The sequence below is a fragment of the Lepidothrix coronata genome, unplaced genomic scaffold, assembly GCF_001604755.1.
Source record: "Lepidothrix coronata isolate B3197 unplaced genomic scaffold, Lepidothrix_coronata-1.0 Scaffold20, whole genome shotgun sequence".
Taxonomy (NCBI): Eukaryota; Metazoa; Chordata; class Aves; order Passeriformes; family Pipridae; genus Lepidothrix; species Lepidothrix coronata.
The window spans coordinates 3,618,882-3,645,816 of record NW_016690200.1 but is presented as its reverse complement, the minus strand read 5'-3'; the positions used below and the strand labels follow the sequence as shown (position 1 = coordinate 3,645,816).

At 40.1% G+C, this 26,935-nt stretch overlaps 1 protein-coding gene across 20 annotated transcripts in view; it reads left to right on the top strand.

The window, feature by feature from the left end:
• Window positions 1-26,935, top strand: part of CELF2 (CUGBP, Elav-like family member 2) — a 556,743-nt gene that overhangs the window by 482,216 nt on the left and 47,592 nt on the right. For all 20 annotated transcript variants that reach the window (XM_017807758.1, XM_017807750.1, XM_017807744.1 and 17 more), the window contains 4 exons: window positions 4,264-4,398; window positions 14,832-14,911; window positions 19,845-20,003; window positions 22,283-22,346. In XM_017807758.1, coding sequence (XP_017663247.1) covers window positions 4,264-4,398; window positions 14,832-14,911; window positions 19,845-20,003; window positions 22,283-22,346 — 438 coding nt within the window. The remainder of the gene's footprint in view (window positions 1-4,263; window positions 4,399-14,831; window positions 14,912-19,844; window positions 20,004-22,282; window positions 22,347-26,935) is intronic.

Genomic DNA, 26,935 nt, shown 5'->3' with positions numbered 1-26,935 from the left:
ACCTGCAAGAAATGCTCATTACTGAAGCAAATTGAGTAAAGCTAAAAAATTAGGCCCTTCAGGATGTTATTCTGCACGTTGGATGCAGTGCTGTCAGAAGACAGGAGGCTCAGTTTGAAAAAATCCGCCCCCAGCAGAGAGAGACTTCATCTCATATAACCTTGGATGGCTAATGCAGCGTTCTGGGCTCAAACACGGTGCCCAGGCACCTGTGCTAGTGATGGCAGAGCGAGTCTTGATGGAGTTATGAGAGCAACTCATCTCGTTTTAAAACAGGTATTTGCACCTCGTCACACAGGGTTCCTGCATTCTGGGAAACCCCACCCCAAATCCAGCAGGCTTAGCACTGGATGTGTCACTCCAACTGCCCTGGCAGCACAGCTAACTGTGTTTGTAATATGTTGGGATGGATTAAAGGTGAACCCCATAATGTGTTAATCAAGATGCTGTGTAGCTTCACACCTTCCTTCCTGTGACTAGAACTTCAGGTCTTGTTTACTGTGGCCTTCTGGCTGCTTCTGCTCCATCAAGGAGGGGTACTCAGCCACCCCGTCCTACCAGCTGCTTCCAAATGGTTGTATCTACTTCCTTCCCACACAGCGGTGCAAAATAGTCAGAAAGTTCAAATAAGCCTATGAGCAAGGTTCAGGAATAATGATGTCAAACACTCACCAAAAAAAATTTGATTTTTATGGATTTTGAATTATTGAAACCTACCCCAAATGTGGGAGAGAGAGTTACCAAGCAGCAGTGAAATGCTTAAGAGATATGTGCACACAGGTGCTGACCCTTGTGCATTGTTATCCTTCCCCCCCCAGCATTCCTCTTATCTGCTCTCATTGCCCAAAGCACTTGCAGCTCCCAAGCTTTGTCCAGTCCCTCAAAGCTCATTTCTTCCTCCTGTCCCTGCAGCTGGAGCTCAGGACATCTAGTGTTATCAGGATGACCAAGATTTGGGGGTTGGCTGGAACGTAACAGCCCTATCTACTGTCAGTAGCAGGGGATAGAGTCCCATGGCACAGCCCATCCCATATTGCTGGGGGAGGTGAGATCAGTCACTCTTTGGACGAGCTGATCTCTTGGCTGTAATTAGGTGAGACAGGTTTAGAGTGCCATCCTTTCCCCAACTAGCAGCACGTAGCACCTGTCCTGACCTCAACACCTGGCTGGATCACGTGTTTAATGTTGGGCTCCTCATTTTACAGTCCATGGGAGCAAGCCAACACACGCAGGAAAATCCTCAGGCTTCCCAGATCCAAAGTTTGCTAACCTCTAACCCCTCCTGACCCACACTTCTTGCAGCCCATTGTCTATTTGATTCTCAAACCTTGCCTGCCTGACAGGTAAGAATTCATTTCAGAAAGAAAGGAGAGAAGTGGCCGACCAAAAATGCAGAAACAGATCCTGGCAGTCAGTCTTATCGAGGTGGAAAAGCATTCCTTTCTCTGTGTGAGAATATATCGTTAAAAACTCTTTCAGCCTAATAATATCAGATGTTCTATCAGATGGAGTGAAAACATGTAATTATGATCTTGACAATTGTCACTTTAAATGTTTTTTATGCTGGGCCCCTAGCCAAAAAAAGAATAGCAATTTTCTTAAGCTTCAACACTGATCAGCACTGACTAATGGCCCTGAATGCAGAGCACGTCATCATATCAATATGTTTTCTGTACTCTGAGCATTCTCATGAAATCTGCATTTTTAAGATGTACAGTACACAGGAGCTGGATGTTTAATTTACTATAAAATCACCCTCAAGCAGCAAACCTGCAAATCATGTTAGTTAAATGGCATATTTATAGGTTTACCAGCGAAACCAAAGGAGGCCGGTGGGGAGTTTGTTGCCTGCTACTCTTTGGAAAATTAAAGCCTTCTGGTTGCATCTCATTTCTTTCAGATCTCCATATGAATCTCTTTGGTTTGAGTCTTTGTCCTGGCACCAAAGGAGGACCCAAGGGACCTCCTTTGGGATGCTGAAGTAGGCATTTGTTCAACTTAGCCAGCAGCTGTTTTTAAAAGAGGGTTGGAACCTAGTCACCCTTAGAGTAGACCTGCACGCTGTATTTCAAGCCTAAAATCAACCCAAGTTTAAACTGGCTGGTACTAGCTGACACACAAACAGAAATTAAGAGGTTCATAACACAGAGCAGAAGGCAATGCTTGCACCTGTGCTTTGCACCAAGGCTTCCTCCAGCCTGACCTCGGTCTGTGGTGTGGAGAAACTCAGTCCTGGCAGCCCAGCTGGGTCCTGTGTCTCAAAACCTCCCCTGTACCCTACCCATAGTCTTTGGCTGTTGTTGAGGGGACAGGCTGGTCAGGGAACTTCCTCAAAAAGATTGCTCAATGCAGTATAGGAATTGTAAAAAGCCAAGTTACAGGCATCCTTTCACCAGCAGAAGTGGCTGCCTAGGCTCCTCTTGTAGCTGTGAGCAAGGCAATTCAGTTTTCCCATCCTTAAAATAATTATTAACAGCATCAAGGTCAGTTATGTATTATGAATCAGATGTAAAGTTTCATAATAAGACATAAATATCCCAACTTGTTGGTCTTATTTGCAATCACACATATTCAGCTCCTAATCTGTACATAACTGGCTCATCCCGTGCATTCACAATTTTTTAACCCTTTCTGGAGGGTTCACCTGCATGTGGAACCTCAATATAAAGTGTGAATGAAAATGTTCAGTCTTGAGGAATCTCTGCTGAGGAAAACGTCTTCCCCTGGGTATTAAATTCACGCCAATTTTCTTGCAAGCTTTTAGAGTGAGAAGCTGGGGTTGCAGGGGCTGGTCTCTGTTTTGGATTCTGAAAAAATGCACAGTTTTGGTGCTTGCTTGCATAAAAGCTACAAATACTTTTTGAAGTCAGCAATTTAAGGAGAAAATTACTTCAAACACTTATCATGATCAATAAACATGAACCTCTTCTTGTTATTCTTGAAATTATTAAATGCACTGAAAGTGTTGAAGTATAACACAAATAAAATCCTAGAAAAAATGGACGCGGTTCCTTCTTCCTCAGCTGCAATTTATTCCATTTGACAAACTCATACTAATAGAGGAGACAGAGTTGGAGAGCAAGGGAGGATTCATTATTTTTTTTTTGTAAGCCCAGAAATGAAAATACTTCGTTACAAAAATAATTTGCACAATAATAGAAATAAGTAAGTGCAGTGCAGACTCTCTGGAGAAAAGCTTTCCTTCTCTCTTTGCTTCCCCACAAACCCTGACAGTCTGCTCATTAACAGGGAATTGGATTTACATGCCATTTCCAGAGAAGAAGAAAGCACTGGTGTATGTACTGTATAATAAGCACTTTAGATTTTTGGTTTAATATAGATGGGTGGGTGCGTTAACATTTTTAAGTCTTTCCAGAGTGAATTAAGTTTTGATGACCTCTTTCATTTTTGACAAGAGTCCCCAGCTTTAGACCTGTAAATTTGAATTCGATTAACAGGACTGTGTGCGTCCTGCTGCAGCAGTCCAGCTTGTGCTGGTTTTGGTGACAGTGCAGGCAGGAAATAATCTACCAATACTTCAGGTAAAGCATCTTTTTCATGGGTATTTTTTGCAAACTCAGCATCGTTATGAATCTGAGGGTCTTCAAGTGATGTCCCGGAATATGCCTTGTGTCCTCCTGAAGGGGAGAGAGCTGTGGCAGTCTGAAAAAAAAAAAAAAACCAGCAGAAAAATTTAATGCATTCTTTTTCCAGAGCAGTCAGTGCACATCTGCCTTTCCAGTGCTGTGCATTAAGTTGGCAGAAATTGAAAGCTCAGATAGGAGCTGCCCTCTCAAAACATTTGTCAGGAATATTTTTCATTAGCTTGTATCATTACACGCAAAATCCCTTCTTCACCCTCACTCCATCATGATTTCTTTCACACATGAGAGGGGTGAGGGAATTTATCTGAATTAGAATCTATGCAAAGGTATCTTTAAAAGTCCCTCTAACAGAGGATGCTTTCCTTTTAGCAGCCGTTATGGGGAGGTGTATGCAGAGTGACTAAGACAGCCAATTAATATGTTATATAAACAGCAAGCACCACTAGAAAAAGGAGAGAGAGAAAGAAAAACGAGATATTCGGGGTGGGAGTGGAAGGGGGGAAGGGAGGTTGTAAGTATAAAGTGTTTGCCTTAGGACTTGTCTTCAGTTACAGAGCCAGACTCACATGACTGGAGCTTGGTTTGATGTGGTAATGAAGCATTGATCACAGGAAAAAGATGAAATGGCCTTTGCTCATTCATTATTTTTATCTTCTAGCTGTGGAAGACAGAAAATTGTTCATAGGAATGGTTTCGAAGAAGTGTAATGAGAATGATATCAGGGTGATGTTTTCTCCGTTCGGCCAGATAGAAGAATGCCGAATCCTTCGGGGACCGGATGGGCTGAGCAGAGGTGAGTGTGCAGCCTGTAAAGTCTCTTTCCTTAAGTGCTAATTGGGAGCTATATGTCACAGCCAAGGTAGGCAGAGCCGCTGTCTGCAGCGAGAGGTTATGCTGTAATACGTCCCACGTGATGAAGTTATCCACATGAACTTTTCACAGTGACTGAAATTATCACCTTTTATTTCCAGTGTCAGAAAGGTCTCGGTGCCAACGTATTAACTTGTGTTATCACCCTGTTTGTCAGCTGGAAAGGTTCCTTTGCACCCTGAGAAAACACCCTCAGTTTTCTGCTCTCACAAAATCAAAGTTGCTTCCCTGACCCCATTTCTGCTTTGTAGCACAAGGCCAAAATAAAAAGAAGTAAGAACTGTAAATGACCGCTTAAAGGTCATGGGAACTGGCCCACGTTGTAGCACCATCTATCTCCTCCATTCCTGTGTTTTCTGTAACTATATGCAAAACATAGGTCTGCTGTAACTGAGAAGCAAAGAGGTTAGCTTGAACTTGAGAGCTTTGTCTGGACAAAAGTTTGTAAAAAGAGATTTCAAATCTTGTACCTCTACCACAACTCAAAAACCAGGGGAGAGGTGTTAAGCAGCACCATCAAGGGTGGTCAAGTGGGCGACCTGAACTTGGAAACGAAATGCAGCACAGACTTCAATAGCCAGTGATCCCTTTTGAGTGCAAAAGTGCCTTTTGGGGAAAGGCCTTCTGAAAACATATTGAAAAGAAAAATAAACCTGTATTGATGACCCAGAGTGCATATTAACTCCACGGTATATGGACCTGAATTTATTCTCAGACCGTGAACCTTCTCAAAATGTCAGTGCCAGAGTTGCTGAGTGGAAAAGAAAATAGGGATAGTCCCATCTGTCAGTGCAGAAGGATGCTGTGGTACCTGCCATAGCCATTTAATGGCACAGGGCATAAAGTAATTTTAAGTGTGGATCTGTGAAAAACATCACTTCTATAGAAAAAAAAATAGAAAGCACAGTTTATGCATTTTATTACATTTTCAAAAGGCACAGAAAAAAATAACAGCGCCCATTTTGCATATAGACGTGGATATAGATTTAGAATTCTTTCTTTGCTTTTGGATTTACGTGTTTCCAGTAGGCTATAGGATCCACAGTATTTGTGCATGGGTTGTTTTGTTTTGTTTTGCCCAGTTTCTTTAAAATACCTATAAATTTCAGCAAGGGAAGTGCAGGTATTCGTATATTTTATGACACTGTTTGAAAGAACTTACTGTACTACTTCTGAATAATAAGGACTTGTTGCAAAGACACTCTGGCAATAAACAGAGAGTCCCAAGAAAATTATGCACTTACATTTATGCTTTGTGATCCCCACACTTTTGGGGCTGGGATGCAGCAGTCCCTTTAGGCGAGGAGAGCCTCGCAATGCTGGCTTTTGCCTTGGGGAAGATTAGGGGAGGGGTCTGAGGTTGGTTCTTGCAGCTCAGTAAGGAATGTTTACTGATGGAGTCGAGTGAAGCCATTATCTTTCTAAACCCAACATTGTGGCAAAATAAGTATTTCTGATTTTCACTGATTTCATTGTGTAAGTAGCACAGGGAAGGGGTGATGGAAGACACAAGTGGGAAAGGAGCTAATTAACTGCTGAAATAACAAGATCTGCGCATCAGATGTTTTGAGCCCCAAAAAAGATTTAATTGACTTGTCAGCATCACCCAACAAAGAAATAGATCTTTCCTGGGATCCACAAAAATCCCACTGCACACTTGCTTTTATTCAACACACTTTGAGTATAGCAGGAGCATAGAAAAGCTAATTATGAAATCCAACAGAATAAGTGAGGTTGGTGGGATAGTTTTGTTCTGCCATGAATAGCAATCTCACAACAATCAGAAGCTGAGATTCCTAAGCTGTGCAGGGCAGTGTCCTCTGCTGGCCATCACAGCTGTAGAGTTAATGTGCTGTTCTCTCCTGCTGGAGACTGAAGATCTCAGTCCAGGTAGGTCACACACCAGTAATCGTAGCAGAGCTGTATCCTCTCTGCCACTCGGGTTCATTTCAGTCACAATCACGACTGATATTCTATCATGCCCTCATGCATCATGCCTTGTTAAACTTGAATTGCTTTCTACACACCCATGTTCACACTTGAAAATGAGTTCAGCTGCGCCAACCAGGTTTTCAGGCAGATTTTTATCAGCTTCACAAAACCACCACTCCATGAGCAAAGGCAAAGTGTTGGGAAAATGGTTGGTATCGCACTTGAAATGAAAAGTGGTGAGGGAGATCTGCAGAGGAGGGAGCTTGACTGAAAAACTACAAGGTGAAAAACTGCTTCACTAAAGCAAGAGGGAGAATTTATACAGTTAAATCTTTGTAAAGAGTTCCAATCCTTAATAAGTTTTAATTCATGTTTCCATTTCCAAGATGTTAATTCCCTTCGCCACAAACTGTATTTGTTTTCCCAGCACCGGTCTGAATGTGCTTCCCTCCTAGACTCAGAGAGGTGAATGAAAAATAGTCACTGTCTTAGGGAAACACTGACCCTGCCATGCCAAAGCCTTTGGGGACTCAGTTCTCACAGCAGTGAGATGGAAATGTGGTCCAGTAAACTCCATTTGGTATCTCTTTTCAGTTGCATAACGAGTGCACATCATGGGATCTCTGGATGAAAAGAGCTTGAAAAGTATCTTCTTGGTATTTGTGCCAGCTTTTGAGCTTTGTTAAAGGGTTCAGGCAAATAATCTGCATTACCAGCAGATAGTTGGAAGGAATAGCTCCAGGTTACACTGCTCAGTAGAGCAGTTTTGGTTTGGGCCGGGCTGTTTGTTTGTTTGTTTGTTTGTTTTTTACTTAGTAAAAACTATAAAGGTTTCATTTGACTTTTAGACTGTGTCTACACTACAACAGCAGCCTCACTGCTGGTAGAGTAACAGTCTGCTGTCAGCTCCTAGACAAGACGTAGGGTTTTAGTTTACCATGTGGCTCCAGTAGCAAGGAGAAATCCTGTCCTGTGGCATCAAGAGAAAATGTAACACTTTGTGATGAGTGTGATATAAGTGCTAAGATAAAGGGAGAGAGGGAGAGAGATGGAACTAGTTGTTTCTATTGTAGTTTCTAGCCAAGAGTTGACAGAACTTTAATAAAGTCGCACCCACTGCTGTCACTAGTGATAATGGACCATCAGCGTTTCAACTCCAAATTCCTATTGTCAGCTGTTTGAAACTCAGCTGTAAAATGAGACTAAAGTAATGATACAGAGCTCCAGTGGTGGAGCAGTGCATTTTAAAGACACTGAGATTTTTTTTCCCCTGAGTCATGTTTTTCCCCGTTATTATTCACTCCTACATCTAAGAAATAACCATTGTTTATACCTGTAACTTGTTATATTTCGATCAGCTTCAAGAATAGGCAGCAACCAAAAGGCATTGCTTTCCGAAGGCTTTGGGATAGTCCCTGTGAAATTAGTTGGCTGGCAGAGAGTAATTCCTAGCTGTGGATGGTATTAAAAAATAGAAATACCCTGTTGGCTGTAGAGATAAAGAAACCCAGCAGCCATGGAGGCTGGCCCTTGCTTTAGCAGGGTTTGTGGGACTATCTAAAGAAGCTTGCCACTGCCTGTACGATATTCATTATTCAAAGAGAAGGATTCAGCCTGCAGGGTTGTTTAATCCAGCACTTTCTCTGAAGAGCTAAGTATGCTTTACAAAAATTCATGATTGTGATATCATGTGCTAAGCTTCATTATCATGAAAAAGCAGAAGTGAACTGCCTCAGATGATTAAGATTTTAAATCACTTATTGTAAACGGCTTAAGGAAACTTTCAGACCTCCTGACTTCCAATGCTGTGTAATGTCTACATGACCACAGATGCCAACACAGACAGCCATGCAGTGATAGCTGGAGTGTGCAAAAATAGCCAAAAATACCCAAGTTTGGTTTGTAGCTGTGCCACTGATACGCTGTATTGACCATAGGTGAGTTGGTCTCTCATCATCTCTGTTATCCTGTTCCTTAAAATAAGGGTAGCAACACTTCTCTGCCTTTGTAAAACACTTTTTTTAGATCAGTGGATCGATATCTCTGTATCACTCTAGGAATTATTACCATCTATAATGATGATTAAAAAAATCCTCTTATCCTTATCACAGGAGCACCGCACAGAAAATTATTCTGCTGTATTGCTAAGTGCAGATTTATATATCAGATACAAAAAAGATGTCCACTGGGTTAATAGCATGCACTGAAAAAACCTGCTAATAACATGTAGAGACAGTTGGATATACCATGAAAATTGTGAAAAGCTCAAAATGCATTTTTCTACATCTACTAGGCTCCTAATTGTATGATTTTTTAACATCACCAGGCACACGGGACAAGCGAACATTTCTGCTGACATTGATTACAAGGATTGTTTTTTTCACTCTTTCTTTGCTTTAAGAGCAGGTTAGAAAAGAAATAGAGAGTTACACCACGGTCAGGCAATTTAATTTCATTAAAATCCATTCTTAACTTTCAGATTCAAGGGTATTCTTGATGAATTAGTAAAAGAAAATTAGTATTTGCATCACAATTAATTGCAGGGAAAAGTAAGTGAGGAGATTTTATGCCTTTTTTTTTTCCTCATGGATATTTACTGCTCCTTTCTCAGCTAAAGTACCATGAAGTGCCAGCTATGGGTACACCCTGGATTAGGGGTCCCCTTCTCAGTTGCATATCAGTAAGTGGTGGGAAACAAGGACAGTGGAAGTGCTGTATTTTAATAGCTCTTCAGAAGCACATCCAGGCCTTATTTGTTTTGCTGTAATGTGGTAACATTTTCATTTTTTCCAATCATTATGACACATTTAATTTAGTTCTCCCTTGCTGAAACTCTTTTGCAGCTGGGAAGGAAGAAACACATCCAAGTGACCAACGTCTCTGCTGGCCTTTGGCCAGTAACTACATCTCAGATTTCCATTACTGCAGCTTTGCAGCAATCCCTCCCCAGAGGGGAAGTCTGAAATGAAATAATTTACTAGTTTTTATTCCAACAAGAGGGTCATCGAGGCACTGTTAGATACTGTGGTCTTTGGTACCCGTTTGATTCTGTGTTTGTGTAAATTCCACTTACTGGAGTCTGTACTCTGCAGGGCGGGTAATTGAAAGTCCAATTAGAAATGCTTCGAGGGAACCACGGACTTCAGGAAATTTAAAATCTAGGAAACTGTCATCTGGTCAGTAGTCAAGTCAGCAGAGCTGAAGAGCTCAGGCATGGTTACAGGACATGCCTCTTGTTACCTTTATGTGCCTGATATGCATAAACTGAAAAGCTTCACTGTGACTTTTTCAAAACAATTTCCTTTGGGCTGAATTGTTGCACTTGGTCTCAGACCTGTCGTTGTGTGTCTTAAGTAATACTTAATGACCAAAAATTGCTACAATAAACAATTTGATGTCTTAATTTGTAGATTAAATGTATTTTAAACACTAAGACAGATTTTTGTATGATGTCTTTATTAGGAAGCTGTTTCCCAGGCTGTTCATTCCTTCAGATTGGTTTGTATTAGCAGAGTGTAGAAAAGGGAAAGTCTACTTTGCAATCTCAGCTGGAAATATTTTAACCCAACTAGAGTTTATTTTTGTCACATTTCAATTTCCATAGCTTTTTATTCAAGCCTTATCTTTTCTTTAAATAGAGACTTTCATCTCAGAGGATCCCAGATACTCTTTGGAAGAGTATTTGGCAGCTTTTCACTATTGTTTCTTCACAGAAATTGAAGAAAAACTTTGTTTGTGGTGAACTGGGAAGCTGTGGTGCAACCATTCCAGCACCAGCTGCACAGCCACCACACACAGCACTGTGATTGCTCAGGTGTCTTTGAAAATCTCTTGAGTCTTTTTCTGTGTCAGAATGGTCGCTGTATATATATGTATATATTCTTCTTCTTTTTATAAATTGTTTACACCTGCCATTCTTTCATCTCCAGCACTTTAAAACCATGTTTTTAAATTTTCAAACAATGTCTATGGGTTTTCCATCTCCTTTTGGCTTCACTGAGGGCTTTAAAACCTCTGGTAGACCACAGCAGTTGGATGAGTTTCTTGTGTAGGTATGAACCTTACCTGAGGATTCCATACTTAAAAATGTTCTACTTCACTTGCAGCTTGCAAGTATTGGTGTTGTGTTAGACTGTGCATGAACTGCTGACTGAACATTTCACAACAATCTAGGAAAGTTTGAGATGAGAAGAATCACATGGAGTAGGAGTTGAAATGGGACAGAGCTGATATTTTTTAAATATATCAAATATTCAATCACCCAAGCAGCAAGCCTTAGGTTTGGGATTGCACGGATCAAGGAGGAGGCTTATCAAATTTCACACCTTTTTCAAATTTCTTTTCCAGTTTGTGGTGGGAGGGGGGTAAGGAGCAACCCTGAGAGTTTAGTTGTTCTCTTAACAGAGATGGCAGATGTGATAATGTGCTCCAAAACACATCTCCTGTGACAGAGCTGGGTGCCTGCCTCCAATTCCACCTGCAGGAGGAAATTACTTCCAGCAGCCTTTCCCCAGTCACTTGTTTTTCTGGTGTAGAGGGTGAGAGAGCAGCCTTGGAGAAGCAGCTAAAACTCTTAGACCTCCTTTCTCCCTCCCCTTTTGCTTCTGCCACTGATCCCTGACATTTTGAAACCAGAGCTGAAAAGTAAGTTCAAGATGACTTGCAGGATGACTATATTTACAGAAGAATCTAGTTTTTGGTGTGACTAGGTAGCTGGTGGTACAAAATGAAGTCATTTCAAGGCTTTAGCTATAGAAATACCCCCTTCTCCACATTTCTTCTCCCAGAGAGCTCCATAGCTCCAGTAAGAAGGGAATAATTGAAGTATCAGGACTCAGTGTGGTGGAACAGAAATAGTTTTCTTGTAGCTATTGGTCTGGAAGACCTCAGCCCACGGCATGCCAATCAATGCCATGTTTCATAGGATGAGGTAAGAGGCTACGAAAATCTTTCTTGTTTCCTTGCACCACGAGGCATGAAATCTGATTAGTCTTGTCCTCTTATAATTGTGATTTACAGCCCTAAAGCTGGCAGTGTGTTCCCAAAAGACCACCTGTGTCCACGCAATACAGTGAGTGAGAGTATGCTGGAAAGGGTTTTCCCAACCCTTTAGAAACATAAACAAATGAAATACAGCTTCCTTGGACATCAGCTTCTGATTAAATTCTAGGTGCCCAACAAAACCATCCTCCTCGAATGCACATGTACCCCATAGAGGAAAATCAAGGTCCTGCCATTGGCCATGGCAGAGAATACAAGGATCCCAGAGCAGATTTTCTGACCACCTTTATTACAAATGCAAGTGATAGAGTTAAGTAGACCTATTCCTATGATACAGGCTTAGCTCTCCTCTGGTGTGGCAGTCTGGTTAAGAAGGAAAGGACTTCACAGTTCACACATAATAAAATGTATAATATCCCATACTTCATGCATAACATAATGTATACACACACATAATAAATATACAAATTTTGTGTGTGAGCATCCAGTCTTGGTAGCTTAAAAATAACCCTTGAATATGAATACATGTAGCAATGTCTGGAAAGATAGTTAAATGGAAATATAGCTAGAGTTTTAATTGGGGGGCTTGATGGTAACCACTGAAGGTCTGGGTTTTCAAATAATTTAGAAATAACTTTGTTTACTGAATTTTTGCCATGGTTATTGAGGTAAATTGGGTATTTACTGTGCAAATGGCCACTGTCCATTGGTGGGAAGTGGCCTGCTGACTGGAGATAACAAGGGGACCTAACCTTGTAGCCTCTGGCTGGCAAACCCTAATTAAAATGCAGCCCCATCCTCTCTGTGGAATGCTGTTTCCAAATGCTCATATTCAAGCTGCGTAACCTCATTCATCAGGCATTCCCCTTGCCCACAGAACAAGTCTCTTTCAAATTGGTACAGAAATCTGCTACGAAGGTCTTTTTGCTCCGTGACAAAGGCAACGGGACCCATGCAAATGGTTTTGGGCTGAGGAGTGAAGAGGAAGGCTTTGCAGTGTTGTTGGGCACCGAAAGTCCCCAACAGCTGAGCTCTGTGGTTAAAAAGAGAAAAAGCTTAAGGGAGGGAAGGGAGAGTCTGCTTTATCTTGAGAGGAATGCAGCCTTATTTCTCTGCTGATTCACATTTCTTTTGAGACCTGCTAATTGCAACATCTCTCAGTAAGTTACTTACAGCAGAACTACTGGGGAGAAATTGTGATAAATGCATAAACTGTGTCTTATTGATTTTTGTTGACTTTTTACATGCTTCTTATGCATTCGAACCCTCCATTCAGTAATTGTCACTATGGTAAACACTCCTGGATAATGAGAGCCAAAGAAGCGAGTGAAGCAGTTTCTTGACCATTATCAACAATATTATTCAAGGCTCTGTATGGGGTTCCTTGCCTGCCCTCCAGTATATCTCTATTTGTGCTCATCCCCCATTGAATTTGCAAGACGAGAAATGAAAGCCCTTGGTGTTATTTCCTCTGTTAATGGTAATAATAGAAATGGTATTAAGAGAGATTACTGTGAGACTGATGGTAAATTTGGGCCTCTTTAATTTTAGTGCACAGCAGCAATATGGAATCTAAGAGGTACTGTGGTTTATTTACCTTTCTACTGCACATTTTGTCTAGATTGCTGTACAGAAAGCTGGTTTGTTACATCATATTCTGTGACAGAAATTTGTTGCTGAACAAGATCAGTATAACAACATGTAGTGTGGCTAAAGAGTAGTAAGACATCGTCAGCTGTTTTGTTACCTAAGAAATATGTGAAGTTTGGGTAAAAGAATTATGACTTCTGATTTTATGATGCTCACCTATCAGCCAGAGGTACGTAAGACAGCTTAGGTTCTCTTGAATCAAGGGCCTTTGCATTAAAGAGGAAAAAAAAATACCACATGATGCAAAAATGCATTGACTTTATTTTCATGACTAGATGTAGTGCTTTTGGGTAATGATCAGGCATTGCTTTCTCTTACTGTTGTTTGATTAAAATGTGAATACAGTCTTGACTTGATAATCTTACCAGGTACACACAGAGCTAAAAAGAAAAGGTATTTTATGCCTCAAATTGATTTGCATAAACCAAACAATCTGTTGCTTGTTGGATTGCAAAATGGTTTATTTTGCCCATTGGCCACAGGGGCAACAATATTGTATTTTTGATGCCAAAATGTAGCTTTCATGCATTAGCTCTCAAATGACAATATGCTTTAGCCTCTCAGTGCTTAGATCTGCTTCATTTGGAAATCTTTTAAGTAGTAATAATAATAATGTTTTGAGGAAATTGAGTGGAACACTAAATTATTCTCTGAAACCTAAGTTCAAACTGTGCAAGGCTAAGGGAGCTGAAAATCAATGCACTTTTAAAGTCATTAGAGATCACAAGTGAAATAAGTCTGTGTTGCTTTAGCTAAGCTTTTAGTGTGCCATGGTATTATTACAAAATCAGCCTGAATCTGCATTAATTTCACAGTCTTTTTCTTTAAGATGCCCAAGGGTGCATGAAGAATAAAATGTAAATCTCAGGAGGCAGTGTTTTTATTAGCCAAAAGGGCAGTGAGTCATGCACTAAAAAAGTTGAACTGTACCATGCCCAGTGTAGGTATGGCTGACAGTAGTAAAAGGGTGGAAAAATAGCCCAGGCATTAGCCTACTGGCTTTTCATTATGATTTAAAAGACTGAGGAGGAAAAAAAAGTGATTTTTCAGGTGTCCATGCACATAGCTTCAGAATTGTTCAAGATGGCAATAGCTTTAGAATTACACTTGTACCTAGGACTCGGAGAAACAAAAATAGTAAAGATTTTAATTTTTGTTATTTTCTTAAATGTTGAAATTTCACCTACATTACTGAATTTTGTCTGAGTCTTTTCACACATAGTCACAGGCTACACAGTGGAGTTTTTCTCATTCTAATTTGTATGATCATTCTTGGTGCATCACAGTAATGTGTGATGTAATGGACCCATGTATTAAATTCCCAATTCAGCTGTCGGTAATGCCAGTCATTTATTCACAGTTTACCTGCACAAAAGCAAGCAATTGTTAATGCATGGTCTGAAAAGACTTAACTATGCAATCCAAAGGCTATGTAAAAGCCTTACTTATTTCAAACCCTGTGGCTAAAGAACAGAAACAGAAACTAAACAACATGGAAAAAAAAAAACCAAAACCAAAAATTAAAAAAAAAAATCCAAACAAAAACCCTTCACATCACCCATCCCCACCTAATTTTTTTTCTTTCATCTATGGTCAGATTAGCAAGTCAGCACTGTCGATAAATAAACTAGAGAAGTTGTTTATTTTTATGTACTACTGAGAACAGTGTCGTCTTGTGGCCGTTCTCGTAGACTGTGTTGGTTTAACAAGCGTCCAACCCTTTTGTCTTGTTGTTTTTTGTCTTTCCTGCTCCCTGTCCCCTTGTTCCCACAGGCTGTGCGTTTGTCACATTTTCTACAAGGGCAATGGCACAGAATGCAATCAAAGCCATGCACCAGTCTCAGACCATGGAGGTACAGTACTGTATCATTTGCCCTTTCTTTGTTTTCTTTGTGCAAATGATTGCGAATGGTAAAGCCATGCTCTCCTGGATCAGATCAGACACATGACAATCACAGATTTAAATTTTTTACCAGCTCACTCTACTTGTCTCTGTGAAGCTTTATTTTTCTTAATCACCTGAAAGCGCACAATGAGGTGGCTGTGTGGTATCCAAACACAGCTCTCTATCCTCTTTTCAGTGGCATTCAGCAGAAAATAAAATGCTGTGAATACCACTCCTCAGTCGTACTCAGAGTATATCTGATGAGTAAATTATCTCTATTTTTAGCACACATACCCCCTCGAAGAAAAATCTTAGTTTCTTTTAAATAGATTTCTAAGTGTTGTGATTTGCACTACTCTGAGAAAAAAAACACAAGAGATTTAACGTGGCCACGCTGAGTTACTAGTGCATGTGTTTTTCTGCAAATAGAATCTCTTTTTAACTTAATATAATTTTGCCTTCTTCATGTAGCCAATAAAAATGCTAATGGTGACAGAGCATGTTGAAGTGTGGCACTTCCTGCAGAGCACCGTTGTGGCTGGCCCCTCGCAAGCAAGATTCTTTATTCCCTTCCAAACTGCCTCTATGGCCTCGGATTTTATCATGATGAGCAGCTCAAAACTTTAAACTTGTTCACTTAATGTGACTGTAGCTGCAGGCTAACGATCCGGTCGTTGGAGTGGTTATGGAATGCCACGGCTTGTCTGGCAATCTCAAAACTTTTTTCAGTCTGTGATTTTTGTCATGGTCTTTCAGAATTTTGCACAAAAAACCGCACAAGTATGAAATCTTTACTTACTCTGGATCTTCTAGCTTATCATTGGAGAGTGCATGTTATACTGTATTATGTATACTGTATCTTCGTGTAGTGATGATTTTTCTCAGAGGTGGCATTGATGTTATGTGCACTTGTTTCTTTTTTTTTTTTTTCCTTTTTATTTCTTTTTCCACCAGGACCTTTCAATTTTTTTTTTATTTTTTTTTCTCTCAGTGATTTTCCTTTGCAATGCTCTAGTCTCCCAAAGCATGCTGGGTGCTAAACAATCATTATTGCGTCATGTCGTTGAGCTGCTTTGTGTAACGAGCCAAGGGGGGAGACCAGGGGTGGGAGGGTGGACAGAGGAGAAGGAGCAGAAGATAAAATTCCAGCTAGTGCATGAAACTGTCACTAACTGTTTCCTGTATAGTACAAGTAATGATATCGGCATTGCAAAGCTATTGTCTTTCCAAACATCACGTTTGAATTTGGTTGAGCTTCTTTTATAATCGATGTGTTTTCTTTTCAGTGCAATGCATTTTTAGACCCTGGGTATACAGTTTTAGATGAGAATCTGCCAATGAGATGAGAATAATTGAAATTATATTTACTAGAAAGCTGCTGTTATACAGTCTATGCAGTCTGATAGTATATTATGAAAAAACTGCCACTTTGAGTCTCAAAATAATACCTGTAGTAATTTGTCTGCCATGCACTGCTCCTTTAATTCAGATATATATGTTTTGATGGATTTGATTCCAAGTAAAAAGGAAATGTTTATTGGTAATACTGTGTTTTACCTATATTTTCCATGTGTTTTAATGTATTTTTCTGTCTAGCAAAATGAATTTTACACAGCTCTACTTGAGAAGATGGTAAAATTAAAGACATAACACCTCCCAGACAAATTCTCCCGTTCCTCTGTTGTATGCAGCACTCCAAAAGAGGCTGGGTTTTGACGGGATAATCCTAGTGACATTAGTTCTATAGAATCTTGGATCAGTTCTGTAGACTCTTGGACCAAAATACTTCTCAACACCTTTAGAGACATCATTACTGAGATCTCCATATAGGCAAGGCAATTCCAAATATTTTGCACTTTGAACATCTGGGTCTTTGTGTCAGTTGAGCTTAGGCTGGGAGTCCCTTCTTGGAAAGAGGCCGTACACGTTCCCTCTCCGTGAGGGAGGGACTCATTGGAGGCTGTACCTGCTGCCCTGACAAGACACAGGAAAATATGAAGGCAGCACAAATTGTTGGGAAGAAAATGGCACTAAATGATATGGACATACCACGCCATTGAAAGAGGAAGGGAAATGCACCTTGTGTATGTGCTGGAAACCTCCTCTCAAGATAGAAAATGGAAGTGCATAAAACAGAAATCACCCTGTAGGCAAAAAAAAAATAAATATTGCTCACTTTTGCCAAGACTCCTCTAGTAGAAAGTTAACTTGGGTTGACTGGCATTAAATGTCAACTTTCAGCCTGTAACAGTCATCCTTGGACACTTTTGTTTCATGTTCTTTTGCAAACAAAAGTGGACTTAGGGGACCATGTATAGTACACAATTGCATTTCAACCCAATTACTACAGATTTTTTTTTTCTGATTTCATTATTTTCACTTCTTTAGCACGCATCATTGACCAAGATGAATTTTCAAAATGGGCTAAGAAAGAACAATGGGGATGTTAAGTCCAGATGAACACGTCATATAATGATACATTCTCTTACTGCTCTTTCCACCTGACTTACTGACCTGATTAAATCAACTGATTTAAAAAATATAATTGCTGCTCTAGAGTGTTTGCTTTTCTATCTCATTTCTGTAGAGGTTTTTTGTTTGTTTAAGGCATTCAAATGCAGCATCAGTAGAAGACACTAATTTGTTATCATGGAGTAAATTTGATACAACAATAACAACCCTTTTCTCATATAGAGCCACTTGCTAGATATAATTTCAGTCTTCAGAATGTTTGCTTTCTTGAAAATGATGAAGTGATGAAATATAGAGCAGACAGTGAAAAAAATGAATTATAGATTCATAAATTGCAGAGATATTGTTTTTATACAATTTACTGACATTTAAGCATTCATAAATATGTCAGCTGTAGTGTTGAGTGCTGAGCTGCTGAACTGAAAACTGAAATAGCCATATAATATTTCTTCCTTTGATACTCATTTCTATTTCTTTGGAAATAGACTTTATTCTCCTGTACATCTAAGTAGAAGGCAGTAAGTTCTGGTTGTTCTTAACCTGGTGTTACCAAACCTTGTAATAAATAGAAACAACTTGCTTTTTTTTATTAGAAAAACCCGAAAAATCTCTCTCACTCTCCACCCCCTGACTCCTTTTTCTTTTTTTTTCTTTTTAAATTATCTTATTTTTAATATTAGTATAAAAATCACTAGAGAGAGGTAATTGTGTAACAAGCCAACTCCTCCATAATCTTTATTTGATTGCTGGAGTGTTATGTATCTCCTTTCTCTCTCACTGAAACACTGAAAGACCTTTTTACAATGAAACACACAGGAAAGGAATTGGAGGTGGAATAATAAATCACAAGTGATAATTTTCCAAGATAATTCTAAAGGAATGGTGTTGATGAAAGATCTTCATACAAGAGATATTGTTATTTGTGGTTTATTTCATCATTTCATCTGATGATTGTGAATATTTTTATTATTTGTCCTGGTGCGAGGTTTTTCAGAGGAAAAGGTACATGGCTGCTTTTTGTAAATAATCAAGGACAGGATCTTTTCTGAAGATGTTCACAGTGTTGTGAGGGCAGCCACGGGAAGAATTAGGTTAAGTATAACCCTGCTCCGCATCCCACGCTATACACTTTGTCTAAAGCACTGCTGTGTTTTTTGGACTTGAGTCACTTATCACTCCTACCATTGTGTTCAGATTGAAGTTAGACAAGAAATTAGTATAACAAAGCATGGCGGGTGGAGGGAAGTTATTCATTGGATCCTATGAAGTTGAAAAGCAGTATGAAATGGATTGACAGTTTCTATGACTCATAAAATGCTTGAATTAATTTGAAGAACTGAATCATTGCAGTATATAGTTTGCTTCCTTGATTTGAAAAAAATGAAGACTTGAAAAGTTAAAATATGAAACATTTCCTAGCATGGAAAAGAAACACAGAGAAATCAACAAAGACATCTTTCATAATCACATCTCGTTCTCTCAGTGACTTTGCCCAGGAATGCATAATTTGAAGTCCAAGGGTAATTCAAATTACCTCAAAAGTCCATCTGGTCTTTGACCTCCTACTTCTTCCCTACAGTCCCTCAGACGTGGGTGAGGCGTAGGCTGCAGACCAGATCTCTAGTTCTTTCTTACAGCTTCCCTATTTCCTAAGGCGTCTAACAGCCCTCCCATATCATGTAACAAGAGGCTGATAGAAGCAATAGAAGAAATGGTGGCAATCAGGAATGGGCTGCTATCACCAGAACTAGTCACTTTTGGTCTGCATCCTGCCCTTTGTTCACATCTCAAGGGTGCTTGATACAAAGCGTGCCTGGGAGCGGACCACAGGTGGGTGAATTGACTGGGGGTCCTTGACATGAAAACTCACATCAGCAACTCACTGGTGACGGGCGATGCAGTGAGGCTGCTGGTCACAGTCTGTTTACACAGGGAACACAAGCCAGTGTAGGGCACACAAGCCCAGCTGCACTGAGTGTGACTGCACGGCCAGACCGTGGTGGCAGGGCGGTGTTGGCTGTGTGGTCCCTGGCAGCAGTGAGATTGGACACCTCTCCCTTTGGCAATGCCTTGAAAACAGACTGCAGACAAAGCATCACGTCCATCTCATCAGCGGTGAAGCTTAATTAAAGAGGACTGGTACACTTTGCTGTTTCTGGCAGCGATTTTGATAGCCGCAAGGAAAAGAGAGCCTGAGGAAAGGTACTTTATAAAAAGAACCGGAGAATCAATAATTTCTTCATGGCCTCTTTTCCTAAGAGCCTGAAAATCTTAGTCCTTGCGGTCCCACAAATGCCAGTCACAAAGAGAGGCTGAACGACCTGGTCATGCCATTTCCAGTGGCCCTACAGGACATGGCTGAGCTCAGGGTGTGAGGATGACTCGGTGTGATTTAACCCTTCTGTCTTTCCTGATCTGTCTGACCACAGGGCTGCTCTTCGCCAATCGTGGTGAAGTTTGCTGACACCCAAAAGGACAAGGAGCAGCGGCGTTTGCAGCAGCAGTTGGCTCAGCAGATGCAACAGCTCAATACTGCCACTTGGGGAAACCTCACAGGTCTTGGAGGACTCACGCCACAATATCTAGCTGTAAGTTCATTTCAGAGGCGGTGGCTGTATTATACTGTATTTATTTTAGAACCGTGGTAAGCCATATAGTAAACTCCCTGCAATAAATTGCTAAGCCCTCCAGGATACGTAGTGTGTCTTCTGGGTATGTTTATCACGTGGACTAGAAATAAATAACAAGGAATAGAAACCAGATAAGCATTTGGAGATGTGTCAGTGTTGTCAAAGGCAAGCATTTAAAGTACCCTTGTGCTGCAAAATAAATCATAGATTCATAGAAAGGCTTGGGTTGGAAGGGACCTTAAAGATTGTCTAGTTCCAACCCCTCCACCATAAATAAAATTTGATTTCATTAGTTTCATTGGGTTTTTGAATGTTAGAGTCTGGTTTTTATAGCTGGAATAAAATTTAAGTTCTTCCTTAGGGGAGGACAGACAGGCAGCTCAGTATGGCCTACAGTAGAGGCCATATCTATATGGTGCAGCCTCTAAACTAGAATGTTGTGGATCAATCATCTAATTTTCCACATTTTCATTTGGGAATGGCTTTTTCTTTAATGCATGGTCCTGTCAATGCTAAACATGTGTGGTTCATACAGAAAGTGAAGGTGACCAGGAAAAGCCATTTATTTCTCATAAATTTAAAATTATATTTTCCTTGGTCCATTTGTAAGATGAGAATGAGGTGTTAGCTGCTGTCCCTGCTGGAAAATCTGAAATCCACAGCCACCTGTCTTAGGTCATGGGTGGCCAAGAGAGACTGCCCTGCACCTCAGCTGAGAGGGAGCCTCTGCCTTTTGTGACTCTGGAGCTGAGACGTTTGGCTGAGGAGCTTTTGGATAACTTGAGAGTTCCTGATGCTTCTGAGTTAGACAAATAGAACCGTATGAAGTACAAGGCCAAGTGCCTTGTCCTGAACCTGGGTTGGGACAATCCCAAGCACAAGTACATGCTGGGAGGAGAATAGATCAAGAGTAGCCCTGAGGAGAAGGACTTGGGGGTGTTGGTGGATGATAAGCTCAACATGACCCATGGATGTGAGCCTGCAGCCCAGAAAGTCAGTCATGTCCTGTCCTGCGTCATGTCCTGGCCTGCATCACAAGTGTGACCAGCAGGTTGGGGGAGGTGATTCTGCCCCTCTGCTCTGCCCTCGTGAAAGCACACCTGGAGTGCTGCGTCCAGCTCTGGGTCACAACTCAACATAGGAAGGATGTTGAGCTGCTGGAGTGAGTCTAGAGGAGGCCACAAAGAGGATCAAGGGGCTGGAGCACCACTCCTATGGAGACAGGCTGAGAGAGTTGGGGTTGTTCAGCCTGGAGAAGGCTCTGGAGACACCTTAGAGTTTTCAGTACCTAAAGGGGGTCTCCAAGGAGTTTGGAGATGGACCTTTTACAAGAGAATTTAGTGACAGGACAAGGGGTAATTACTTTAAACTGAGAGAGGGCAGGTTTAGACTAGGAAGAAATTGTTTCCTGTAAGGGTAGTGAGACACTGGCATGGGTTACCCAGAGAAGTTGTGGATGCCCCATCCCTGGAGCTGTTCAAGGCCAAGCTGGATGGGGCTTGGAGCAACTTGGTCTAGTGGAAGGTGTCCCTGCCCATGGCAGGGGAATTGGAACAGGATGATCTTTAAGGTCCATTCCAACCCAAACTGTTCTAGGATTCTCTGATTCTATGAAATAGATGTATCTGTATATATATACCAGATATGCCATAAATACATAATTTGTGTGCATACAGTGCTTTGGTATAGTGTTATAAACAGCAATTTACCCAGAAATTAAAAATATGTATTAATACTGAGGTAGGATAATTAATACTGAGATAGGCTAAATTAATATATACAAATACCAGTCTAATGAATATCTGTGTGCTTGATTCATAAAGATAATAAAGAAAAAACTGAATTCACAGAGGTGGGGGAGAATGGACTGTGATTGACAGAGATGAGTTATGGTAACTACCAGACTACAGAGGGTTGTAATTAGTCACACTATGTTGGTTTAAATAGATTTAACACCTGGTTGTTAAAAAGAATAAATTGATTAATTGTTTTAAAGCAGCCATGTTATTGAGTTTCCCTTGTGTCTCTGTGTTTCTTAATAGAGATTAGACATTAATATGGATTTACAGCATTGACTCTAGGGATGTTCATTCCAACAGCAGACAGAAGCAAGAGACTATATAAATGTAAAGGAAAGCAGAAATACTCCAAATGTGAAATGATAGCTCATTTTAGTTTTATCTTCATTTGTTGCATTACTGTCAGATAGATTGCTGTGTTGTGTTGTTCATTTGCAGCTTCTGCAGCAAGCAACTTCCTCCAGTAACTTGGGTGCCTTCAGCGGCATTCAGCAAATGGCCGGTGAGTTAAAAACCATTTCACTTTGCTCCAGCTATGTTTTGTATTCTTAAGCTATTGAATTCTGTACCTCTAATAATCACATTGTCGGGGGCGGGGGGCATGTTGTTTATTAAATGTGGCAGATGTATTGGCAGGGGACAGCTCGTGGTTCAACGTCAATAGAAACACTTTCTCCCCTCTTTCAGAACTGAAATTAAACCCAGTGCTCCCAGGTTGTGCAAACAGTTTGTCTTGCATTAGTCACCTGCCATTTGGCCAAAGTAACCAATTGTAAATTGCAGGAGAGCTCTTAGTCCCTGCAGCCGTGTCCTGCCCTATGAAAAGTGTCAGGAAAGCAACAGCAGGATTACATTCTAATTTCCAGTGAGATTTCTGTGTCCTGAAAAATCAAATTAATGGCATCCCTCAAACATTTTAATAATAGGTGGTAAGGAAAAATGTTCTGACCTTTTTAATGAAACCCAAGATTACAGGCCTACCTTCAGCATGAATTTTCAGGCTCCTTTTATAATCATGGAAAATTAACTGGGTGCCTTTTTGACTTTGGAACCCTAGTCGGCGAAATTACACAACAGAGATTTTATGTAAAAGTATAATCTTTAGTCTGGAGGAAAAAGAAGAAAGAAAGGAAAGGGGAAAAAAGAATCAAAGTGTGAGCGGATTTGAAAGCCAGCTAGTTGGAGGGTTTCTTAGTAATGAGCTGTGTGCCAGTAGTAACTGATGTGTAGTGATTAGCAAAAGGTCACTCCCACTGTGTGACCTACCATGCTGATATCCTAACTTAACATGATGCTAGAGAAGGCAGCATGTGCAGTAAATCAGAGCACAGATGCACATTATGCCTGCCGCGAGGAACTGTTAAAAAGCTTTTTTTTCTTGTTACAGGGGAAAAAAAAAAAGAATCACAAAACCCCTAAATTGCTACATTAGTTTATTTTAATCATGAACCCACTGAATCAATGAGATGCAACATTGTGCTTGCTTCATCATCATAAAACAAGGGCTAAAATATTCAGAAGTTTTTGTGAGCACCATTTTCTCATTCTTTTTTTATTCCTGGTCTTTTGCTTCTTCTCGTTCTACTTTGAATGAAGCCTGAAATTCTGTAACAAGTATAGATATACCTCACTGTATAGCTATACCCCACAGGTATTCTTTGCTCAATCGTTATATTATGCCATTATTGCAGTGACATCAGAGACTAATGTGAACCTGCTGTCTGACAATATAAATTGGCCTACAGATGACAATATCTCTGAATTATTCTCTCTTCCTCAGACCTGCTGGCAGTGCTTGCTGCTTCTATTATGTTACACTTGCAATCTAGCATTTTTTTCATCAAAAAAATGTATCTTAATATGATAAACAGAACAGAACGGGTCAGTAACAGTTTTATACTTGGCAGTTTTGGAAGTGGTTTTGAGCTCAGAGATTGTGTTTTAATGCTTTCATATTCGGTTAGGTCTACAAAATGAAAGAATTGAGACACCAAGGAAAAATAATGTGATATCTATCGCATTATGAGCACCTTAGAAGTTTTTGTTTGTCTGGTTTTCACTGGTAGTGTAGATTCACCTCTGTCTTCAAGAACTCTGTTGAAACTAAGGATTTTAGTCAACTAACTTCAGGATGGGCTCTCAATCCATGCTGTGATTTATTCTCTGAAAATCATATGGTTTTGAGACGAGGAGAAAGTCATCTTAAGAAATCACAGTTGGCACATCATTGTTACTCAAGGGATATACCTTCTCGGCTACAAATTAGATTGCTAGTGCACTCATCTATGGGATAATTTAATGACTGACTGCCTTTCTTGGAAAAATGTATTTTATAGCTTATATTTATGTTATCAAAACAGCTTGAAGTTCACTCCTTTCTTTCCCCAAAACATGTAACTTAAATGTTTATGTTCAAGGTAAAATTATTGATACTGAATTGTTCTCTGAGCTGCACCTCTACATGAAAGTGCCAAAGACTAAGCACTATTTCATTGTTAGAACTGGGAGTTCATATTCTCTTCTCAGAAATCAGGCAGTATTATGTCATGCAATGCATCCAATATTAACAATTTGTATGTTTTGTGAAAGGAATAGAAAATACTCCTGCGTCTGCAGCAAGAGCTTACATTACCTGCTGAAGCTGTCTTTGAACATTTGTAAAGGCCCACAGTTTTTTAACTTAAGCTGTACAGGTTCATTTTACAAAAACTAATCTAACATGTAATTTTATATTGCATATAGTTTGCCTTTTGATATAACATTTCCAAGTGGGGAATAAAACCTAGACACAGTTGTGTAAGGTGCTAAAGAAGATCCATCATTGCTGCTTTCAAGTTCTTTGAACTTTGTGTTTGAGGGGTGCAACTTTTATCCTTGAAGTCAATGGGTGTGCATACCATGGAATTCAGACACTAAAAGTTTGATCAAAAGCCATGTGAGCCAAGGAAATTCCACTCTTACTTGCATGCCAGGGTTCTAGCATCTCTTTTGTGCTTAAATCTTGATGAAGTCATGGTTTGCTGCATTAGGATTTCTGATAGAGCCACTGCCTTGTCCAAAATTAGGCCCCTTTGGTTCTGCAAGTATTTATTTGTATTGCTAAAGTTGTGTTGTCTTGGTACAAAACTAAAAGGACACAGCACACACCCCACTGCACATGTGAAGAATTATTTGCTCTGCTCAGTGATATTATTTCTTGAATCAAAGCAAGTTTCTTTGCCAGCAGAGCGAAGACACTGGTCTTCAGTGTGGAGTTTTAAATTCCCTTTCCCTGCTATTATGCCTCAATATGGTTAAAGTAGTTTTTGTGTTGCAAAAGCTGTGGTTCTTTGATTTGGGTGAAAGGAGTGGGATTTTTAGACATTTGTGATTCAAGAGTGTTGGAGTTTTTCTGTTTGTTTGGAAGTGAGAATACAGTCCAATGAAATATTGGGATTTTTCTCAAGAACTCAGTAAGATACAGACATTAAACACACAGCACCAGCTCTAAAGCAGCTGTAGCAGCCCACTGACCCTGCTATATATTTAGCATTTTGTGAAGTCCAAGCAAATCATGAAACTGTTCTAACTAAAATCTGAGATACTAAAATATGAGAGACAAAAAGTTGTAGATTGCCATTTAGCTTTCCAAGCTTTAAGGTTCCACACTTAATTCCTCGGATTAGGTTTTTCTGCCTTTTTATTGAAAAGAGATTTTAATGAAATCGTTTTATTTCATGAGTCAAACCAAAGAAAACAATGTAAATATGTTGAGACTGGTAATAAATTTGGGAGAGTTGGCAGTGCTGCCTTTGGTGTTATAGTAATCCCGTGGTCCTGATGGGAGGCACCAACCCTTCCTTGCCAAACTCTGCTTCATTGTCCTGTATAAAACATGAAAGCACATGCCATCCTCATGGGTATATTTTACAGTGAGCAATTCCTCATTTTTCCTCCCCTCCTCTGATATCTGCTCATGCTAATTTAAAGACAATGTTTCCTCTCACATGCCTCTCCAGCCTCAGCATCTAGCCTGCACTTTGTCTTTGGGGAAGGCTAATAATGTAGATGAATTACATTATGGGATTTGATTGTCTTACTTTAAAAGACAATGCAAGCTACATTAAGCACTAGCAACCTCTCAACCAAACAGAAATTCCTCCTTCAAATATATACAAATTGCATGGAAAGCTTAGTTCAAAGGAGATTGATGTTGCTTGAATGTTTGCATTGAATTTGGCTGGCACTAGATCAGGTCCTAAAAGCTGCAGTTATTTAAGCCAATGAGCCTGTAAAGTACTATACAGACAGTATAAACAGGGAGGTTTACTGTTATTAGGGTGATTGTAGAAAATATTTCAGTGTTTTCAATATATAAAAAATATATGATCTATGAAGATTTTCTATTGTCCGTTAATGTCAAATGTTTTGGCAGGAATAAATATTGGCTCATACAGCAATATTTCTATATGTGTGACCATTCAGGACATAAAAACGTGCAGTACTCATAAAAAACACAAAGGGTATCTCTAAATTTCATTGAATAGACAGTGTATTTTGCTTCCTGAAGTTATACAGGAGGAGAAACCATGGTTTTGGCTTTTCTTCTTTGGCATTAAGATCCCTAAACCCTTTACAGCTGGGACTTTTCATATTTTTCCAATGTATGTTTTTTTTTTTTTCCAGTCCTTTCCAAGTTCTCTCATAGTTTGGTTGCATTTTGGGTTGAACTTCTGGCCCTTTCTGAGCCCAGTTCAATCCATTCCACCCTTCTTCTGCTACCCAAGCCAGATTTCCTCCTGTTGCAGAGTCTGTAGGACCAGATGGGTGAGAGAAACTCTGCAAGGTTCTGCTTTCTGAATATTTTCCTCTAATTGTTGGATTGGCTCAGTAGATCTGGAGGGACCAGTTGGAAGCCAGGACCATCTGCACAAAAGCTCTATACTTTTGCACTGGCCCAAGGATCCTTTATATCCTCTGACTCTTGAATGGCTTCATTCCAGCAAAACCATACTGAAGGAGGGTTTCTCCTGCTATGACCTCTTTAGGGATATCATATTAAAAGTAAAGGTCACTGAGAAACTGTTTCCAGCTCAGGGGAGATAGCTGTTT